The sequence below is a fragment of the Chaetodon auriga genome, chromosome 14 (assembly GCF_051107435.1).
Source record: "Chaetodon auriga isolate fChaAug3 chromosome 14, fChaAug3.hap1, whole genome shotgun sequence".
Classification (NCBI taxonomy): Eukaryota; Metazoa; Chordata; class Actinopteri; order Chaetodontiformes; family Chaetodontidae; genus Chaetodon; species Chaetodon auriga.
In genome coordinates this window covers 13,126,517-13,134,921 of record NC_135087.1, presented here as the reverse complement: position 1 = coordinate 13,134,921, position 8,405 = coordinate 13,126,517, and the positions used below count along the sequence as shown (strand labels likewise).

The 8,405-nt window shown below is 45.5% G+C and overlaps 1 protein-coding gene across 1 annotated transcript in view; it reads left to right on the top strand.

The window, feature by feature from the left end:
- The first annotated feature begins 1,267 nt into the window (after positions 1 to 1,267).
- LOC143332068 (fibroblast growth factor receptor-like 1) overlaps positions 1,268 to 8,405 on the top strand; it is a 28,867-nt gene continuing 21,729 nt past the window's right edge. Inside the window, exons 1-2 of the mRNA XM_076749325.1 lie at positions 1,268 to 1,609; positions 2,318 to 2,413. Of these exons, the coding sequence (XP_076605440.1) occupies positions 2,329 to 2,413 (85 nt within the window). The 5' untranslated portion in view covers positions 1,268 to 1,609; positions 2,318 to 2,328. The remainder of the gene's footprint in view (positions 1,610 to 2,317; positions 2,414 to 8,405) is intronic.

Below are 8,405 nucleotides of genomic sequence, written 5' to 3'. Positions count from 1 at the left end.
GTGAAGTTGAGACAGTGAACACTGACATGGTTGACCATTGTAATAGTTGAGTATACAGCTGAATAATGATGGACTGAATACTCTCCAAAGATGCTCATTTACAGCTTGAGGCTATTTTAGTTACTAGTTGTCAGTGTTTCCTGCCACTTGAGTAGGCAGGATGGGCCTACTCATCAGATGAGCAACACCCTGCTTTGCAGAAATTCTGAGTTTTCTGGAGGGTTGGAGTGACGCATTTTTAGCGCTTCAGATTTTCCCACATAGTTAAAAGTGGCACTACGCTGACTTACACAGAAAGACCAGTTTACTTGTCATGAGAAACCACCTCAGCAGATAATGAATGTCTTGTGTGGATCAGCGTGGAGCTTTCAATGAACCTCTGTTTAATCTGAGTACAATTTTGAGAAAGTTTGTCTTACTAAATGGGGACATTGAGTTTGAAAGACCTGGGTTTTTACCAGACGTGCTGGGTCTAATGAAATTCTGCTACTGATTGAATAATGGGAGGTTTAAGATCCAGCTTCTTTCGGAGCGTCGGCCTTGTTACAGCCTGCTAGTCAGAATATCTCTGCTTTGAATATGAATTTTGTTTCTATCCGTCTCTTGGAAATAATTTGTGGGATGTTTTCTGGAGTAACCCTGTCAGCAAAATACAAGGGTAACCTCAGACATACTGGACCAGCACAGGAAAACATTTTGCCTCAAAGATATAGCTGTCAGTACTGGATTAAAGGCAAAATGAGCAGTTTGACACATCTCCTACTGCTGATCCTGCTAACATAAACAGAACTGAGTGAACACAGTTAACTGCATTGTGGTAGGAAGCGATCTGATCAACACAGGGACCACTAGGTGGCAGCACTTGTTCATGGGGTGGCATTAAAATGGTCTTTGTCAGTCATAGCGCTGGGAAATAAACCACGGAACCGTACATTTTTATTTAATCTACCGAAAATATAGAAAATGAAGTATTCCAAATGTGTTTCCAGCTGCGACTTCTGAAGTTAATATTTGAATAATAATGTGGGGATTTGTGAAGCCTAGCAGTGATTTAATAAGCAACAGCTCATGTAGGAGAATATCAGTAAAGTCTTCCACTAACTCGCCCATAATAAAGACTTAATTTGCAGTGATGTGAGTATCAAACTCCACAGCTGTTATCTGTCTCGTACGTTAAGCTGACGGCGGTGAGATAATGGCTTTGTGATGAAGAGGTCTGTGTGGGTGAGAGATGAAGAGTTAAACGTGTCCGGACTCCGCGGGCTGTGATTGGCCCGCAGCGGCAGCTCTGGGACGGACAACCAGTCCCCGCTCCGTGCGCGCTGGAGAAGTCACTCGGTGGACGAAGCGGACTACACAGACTGGACTGACTTTTTTAAAAAAAATGACTTTATGAGGCTTTTGGCCGTGGATTAGCGGAGGAGTCCGGTTTCGTTTCGGCCTTGAGTCCGTTATTTTTCTGTCAGAGGCGAGCGCGTGCTGGTCCGGTGGAGGTCGGTGAACAGTCGACCACTGACAATTTAGATTCATGGACTCAACACGGACTTTAGCTAAAGGCATTTCTGTCAAGAGGCTGGTTCAAGGTTGACTTCATTCATTGAATATCCAGGTACGTTATCGACACGTTCACACCGGCCTGTCCTCCGTCTTTGTTTACATTTTTTCACCGTGTATTTGCATGAAAGCTTCAAGTGAGCAGCATCAGTGATGTTTCAGTCCAAACGCAGCCAAGATAAACGAGCTAAAACAGACAGTGCAAGACCCCAGTTAGCTTGTTGAATATTAGCACATGGTCCAAAATGTGCTATTAAAATAACTAGGACTTCTTAAACTTTACAAGGACCCTAAGAGACCCCATTGTGAAGCCCCAGACAGACCCCAGAGTGTGTCTGACTGTACTTGGACTGTGAGTCTCACACTGTGTGACAGGGCTAGTTTACTTTTAGTGCATAGTTAAGGAATATATGTGATTTCTTCTAACACTGACAATAAACGTCATGATTTTGGGTTCTTTCTGGACCCTGTAGACCTCAAAATGTCCCAGGAGTCTAGTTTGGGAATTAGAGGTCAACTCAACCAAAACTTTATTCAGTCAGAAAAAGTCCTTTGAGTACTTTAAAACTGAGCTGTGATTTATAGTACAGTCATTGCTAATACTTCTGTACATTATGTTATATTTCATTTAGGAAAGTTTTTTTTAATCGTAGCATGTGAAGATTTTTTTTTTTTTTTTTTTTTTTTCCTACTGACTCCTCTTATAGCCCCTTTATTCTCCATGGATTGGTGAATATACCCTGTGTCACCATGTGTCTTTCAGATTTAGGGAACATGAAGTTGTCTTTGGACAGTATGGGCGTCCTGAAGATCGTGCTGTTCATCTTTGAGGCTGTTTTACTGACGGACTGCGCAAGAGGTGAGAGCTGCTTTTTAAACCGCCTTTCTTTCACACCAATATTAATGCGTGTCTTAAAGCTGGAGGGTAACACCAGCTCATTAAAACTCAAGTTAACTGGCTGGTTTCTTGTGAGCATGAAGAAAGTCTCAGTTGGTTCTTAAGATTGTGCGCACCGAGAAGTAAGAGATGGAAAAATAAGAGCCAAAAAAACTCTAAACGGAGCCCAAAATCAACACAGGGCAGGGGAATGGGAGAGGGCAAGCCAACCCCTACCCCCAGTTTGTGTGTGTTTCAGTCACGGCTATGCATGTGAGTGTGTGTGTGTGTGTGTGTGTGTGTGTGAGTGTGTGTGTGCACACTCACTACGGCTAAACCAAACAAACATCATCCATCAGCTTCCCAGGGTGAAAGAACACAAGTCAGTCAGTCAGGGTCCAGCTCTCCTGCTGCTAGCCAAGAGACTGTCTCACACCAGCCTGTGTGTGTGTGTGTGTGTGTGTGTGTGTGTGTGTTCACGAGCGAAACAGTGGAGAGTGGGAGACCTCAGTCTGACCACAATTCACTGCAGTGTTTATTGTGCCAGTATCAATACTTTGCTTTATAAAGACAACTTACAGTGAGCTTGTCAACAGGTCATGAATAACTGTCGAGTCAATTTCTGTGATTTCATCCACCGTAACTGACTACTGAACCATGTCTGATGCAATCCAGTGGCATGAGTCAAACACCGAGGCAAAACTCGAAGCTGCACTCCGGCTTTAATGAGAGAAATCTGAAAGCCAGACACATTTCCCCGGAAGACCACGCACTGGCAAAACAAGCTGGCTCCATAGCGCTCTCTTTATTCTCCAGCTCAGCGTGGAAGTGAATTCAACAGGCGTCTGATAGGTACAATACCTGCATGTGGCCATCAGGGCTTGAGTTGGAGGGGGGCTGCGTTGGCGGCGGTTTAGAGGGGGAGATTAGATCTGTGGGGCTGCAGACAATGCCTCATTCACAGTGTGGCAGCCGTGCCTTCACGGCACGACTAAACCAAAAGTAAACAAGACGTGAAGGCTAAATAAGATTAGATGGGCAATTTTGTATGTTTATAGATTAACAGATGTCAGTGGAGGAGAAACCCAGCGGAGAATCCGACGAGATGGTGGAGATTGGAGGTCCGATGGGTCTAAACTCATTTTGATGTCAGACAAAAAGGAAGAATTTGCAGCCTGTTTTTCATAATTTCTGTGAAAGTGGTAACAGATGCACAGGCAGATAGACACATCAGCAGATATGTAGTTGGCAGACAGAGTGAGTGAGATGATTTTGAATGATGCTTGACAATCTGTGAAGTGCAAATATCCCACAGTTCTCCCAGCAGAAGCAGTGATACAGTGAGCTCTGTGTTACAGTCCAAATGCAGCAGCTTGACTCTGACATCCTGTGAAATACAGTCAGGGGGTTTTGACTCGCAGCTTGTGCTTTTATTGTGAAGCCAAGGCCAGAAAAAAGCTGTAAAACTGTCCCTGTAAAATTTAACAATGTATGATGACATCTTTGACAAATGTAATTTAAATTATAAAGGACAGGGCCCCCTTTGACTTATGTGTGAAATGGCAAAAAGACATTAGAAGTATTACTTAACTGCGATTATCAAAACATTTCAAACAATGCAGCTGAGAAGACAGTATGTTTGGGTGAACGATTGTAAGCCTGTTGCTGTCAGTCATCAGGCGACATCTGACCCTGGACCCCCCGTCCTTGTGCCACTAACACACACACACACACACACACACACAGGCACATATGGACCCTCCCTCTCTCCACTGCTTCGACTTTGCGACTGGCCGAGCAAGAATTATTTCTTAAGACCCCCCTAGGAACCCCCACACTTCCTCCGTCCCAGCGCCTTCTTTCCTCCCCCTCTGGCGCTCCACCACCCCCAGCAGCTGGAGGAGGTGCTCACTGATGTGTCCCAGCAGAGTCTCTAATGTGGTGACAGGCCCGGGGACCACTGGGCTCCACTAACTGAGGAATGCGGCGCCCTGGACATATGGATCTGCAGAAATGCACCCTGGGAGAAACAGAGAAGCACCAGGTGCCTGCTCTGCACCAGGACTAGCTAACAACAACCACATACACACGTACTGATCGGTACTATTTTGATGCATTTTAATTAGAAACAGGCATCAAATACAGTGGTGTCCTTTCGGGCATGTATGTGACTCAGCTTTATCCCTGTTTTCTAACCACGCACATGTTTGCTTCACCTCTGGAGCCATCTGGTGAAGTTTAGAGCATAGTTGCAAACTGCTTTGCAACCCCGTTGGAAAATATACATTTTATAGCAGCGTTACATCATGGTTTCATAACAAGAAGGTACTATGAGATAAATTGTATGCCAAGGGCTTTTAAAATCACAAGGCCATTTGGCTCCCAGACAGTTTTCCATTTCCTTTAACCGTAATGAGGCTAGTTTCTCAGTAACCAAATGCCCCAAAGTCCTCTTATTTTTTAAATAGCTCCCGAATAGTAAGAAGGTGTAACAGTGGTGTTCTGGCCCGTGGGCCGAGCTGGTGAGACGGGGGGGAAGAGGAGAAAGAATTGCGCTGAAAAAGCTTGGCTGCGCTGCTGTGTTGCATGTTTTTTTTTCTACGATCTTTGCCAAAGTCACACTGTAATGCTCCATTTAGGTATTTTAATAAAATCAGTTTCATGTTACGTTTAGTTTTCCAGCCCACACTAAACAGTGGAACTCGAGGGAAGTCAAACAAACTCGTCTTCTGCTTCAGCTCTAATCTGTGTGACTGTTCAACGCATCACCTCCAACTGTCTGCCCCCCCCCCACCCGACACATGTCCCCCTTCTTTTTCCCTGCTTCTCTCTGCATTTCTTCCCATTTATTACCAGTGTAAAGTTGAAGGAAGTGAGTTAAGTTAATGTGCTGTCGTTAAAACAAGGCATGAGCTGACCTTTAGTCCCACCCAACCTTTCTCAACTCTCCGTAGCCCCTATTTACCGAGTCTGGGTCCATTTGCAGAGAACAATGGATGGATTATTACTCGTGGCGGTCCCCCAGGTTGGACAGGGCAGCAGTGATTAATTTTAAACACTCCTCATCCCTGTAGAGCGAACTTATTTGCCATCTATGAGAGCTCACAGTAGACGGGGGACTCTCTTTACTGAGGCGCTGCCATTTAGAGGTGCGTGAGAAGAAGTTACGAGAGTGAATGAGCACTGCTTTCGTGCGTCTGAATATATGTGTGCGTTTTATTAAGCAGGCTGAAATTACCCTGAGAAAAGTCATGATAATGAGACATCCAAGGAGCACAGGGCAATTTGGAAAACCTCAGAGGTATACCAACAACTATTCCCGCCCCACCTCCTTCTCCTCCAAACCAGGTGGAAATAATATTCCTCCTGCTATGATCCCTCTGTTTCTATCACGGAAATAATGTTACCACCACTATAACAATCTGTGTTCCACATCTATCAGCGCACACTGCTGACCCTGTCAGTTCAGGAGGAAACACTTGGAGAGAGGAATGTGTCAGACTTCACCCCTGCGAGGGGAAAGAAAGGAAAGGGCTGTAGCTGTGATAAGTAGTCATAATGGAGGTCACTGGCTGTTTACTTTAGCAGGGTCATATAATCCCTGTGAGCAACACTCCCCTCATTGACTGACTTTAATGGCCACTTCAATTAGCATTCATGTGGAATTTCAACACGGCATTGTCCGCTTTCAGTGTTTGTCGCTTTCAGCTGTATGCTAATGCTGAGATGCATTTCCTTTTTGCTGTATTTTATTTATTTATTTATTTATTTATTACAGAAAATCTCATTGAATCATACCAAGGTCTGCGTGTGTGCAATGCTCATTAGTTTGTTTTGGGCAGTTGGCTCCAGGAGTGTTTTCAGACCACACACGCTCTTCCTGCTGGCTGAATGGATTTGGGTTCAGTTAAATAGAATTCCTTTTGCTCCCGTTAACCTTCACAAAACCCATGTGGCTGCTTACAAAGTGCACATGGAGGTGCCAGGCTGTCACCATTGAGATGATAATCAACTTTATGCGCTTCCTTGGTCTGACTTGTGGGATTTACCAGATGTATGAATAACAGATTTTTGTTAATTGACAGCTGTTTGCTGTTAAATAAGCATCTGATGATACTGGACACTGTTTAGACTCCACGGTTCAGGCTGCTGTGTTACACCCTTGGCCCCGAGAGAAAGAATGGACTGAGAGACTGGAAGCGAGCCTGTAGGTGGGGGTGAGGGTCCGCCCCGCTGGAACCTTACAAGTGACCTTACAATAACATTTCAGCTCCACAGTGGGAAGTGTTTGTCTTGCGCAACCCCTCTTTCTAAGCCTCCTTCATTTCTCCAGTCTCGCTCTGTTTTCTCCTTTTCTTCCGAGGAGCCAAGTCACGGAGAGGGACGCCCCCTCCTCCTCCATGCCCCCCCCCCCCCCCCCCCCCCCCCCCCCCTTCATTTTGTACTCCACAGATGTTCACCCAGTCCCTTCAGTAAATGAAATGATGAGATTCCAGTTGCTCTCCTCTTTCACCCCTCAACAGGAGAATCCGGTTTTGTTTTCCTGTAGATTTGAGCTTGTGGATTTATGACTCTGGCCGTGAGTCTGCATCCAGAGGCAGGCTGGAGGTGCAGAAATCCAAACTTTTCTCCCACTTTTCTGTCTTCTCCCTGCTTCTCCATGTCTTCCCTCTGGCATTGGCTCCTTGTTGCACCTTGGTGTTGAGCCACCTTTGCAAAAAAAACATGTACCATAACAACCTTTTGTTGTCAAGGGGAAACATATCTATTCTGTATTTATGAGCTGGTGGCCTTTGGGATGCTGCTGAGCAGGTTTGGACAAGTTCAGCAGTTGTCATTGTGATGTTAGTGAATAAAAAGCTGATTTAAACTGCAGAAATATTATCTGGCCCATCTTACTACTTGCCACAGCCTGCTGGAATCTGTGCTGCTGCAGCCTCAGACTGACTTATCAGAATACCACATCATGGCAGACAGGAGGTACTTGTTGCTTATAACATGAAGATGAGCTTCATCTGTTTTTTTTTTCCTCTTCCGCACCATCAAGTCTTTCATTGTTTTCTTCATGTTTATGACTTTTGCTGCTCGTCATCTTCGTAATCGGATATCAAGCCTCGAAGCCTCACTTCCAAACTTTGGCTTTGTTTTCCTTCCACCTTCTCCCCTCTGGGGGTTTCATTAGAAATCACTTGCTGTCCTGACAAACCCTCACGCACACACAAACACACCAACCCTGGCATCCTGCAGTTAAAAGGCTGATTGAAAGTTATGGTGGTGGCAACAGCGATGGCTGGCTGAGCCCAAAGAAAGCCGAGCCAGGGGACAGCTGGGATAACAAGCTCTGAATGAGGCCTCCGCTGCCTTCGACACACACCCCCGGACCCTCCTTCCAGTTTCTTCCATCCTCCCCTCCTCAACCTCCCCCCACCCCTTTCAGTTCACCTCCGCTGAGCTTCAATGAGACCCCACATGGCTTTGTGGCTTTTTCACTTCCACTTTGTTTTTCATTAGCGATTCTTTTGAGTGACCTTGGAAATTCTGTGCGCATTGTCCCCATTGATTGAGCTTATAAAGAGTCTGGTCTGGGCGATTGCTTGTCACAGTACGTCAAAATGGGAGTTTTCATTGCGAGTGTATAGGCTGTCATGATGGAATTTGTTTGCACCCATTTCCAGCAGCAGCAGTCTCTCTCAACACTGGGGATGTGGCGAGGAGGCAGAGAGGCCCTGATTTTTCATTCAGGGGACCTCTGTAATGAGTGGAAAAATATGTCCCTGCTTTGACTCGAAGAGTGGAATGGGACAAGAGAGGAAAAGTCATTTCAGGAGCAGAGAGTATAATCTGTCATATTTTATAGCAGGGCTACTGCTATCCCAGACTGGAACTCTGCGCCATGCAGTGAAACTGATTTGATTTCCTCATGCACTGGGATGTGAGTTTGGCCTTGGATCAGCCCCCAGCCTGGATGTACTTG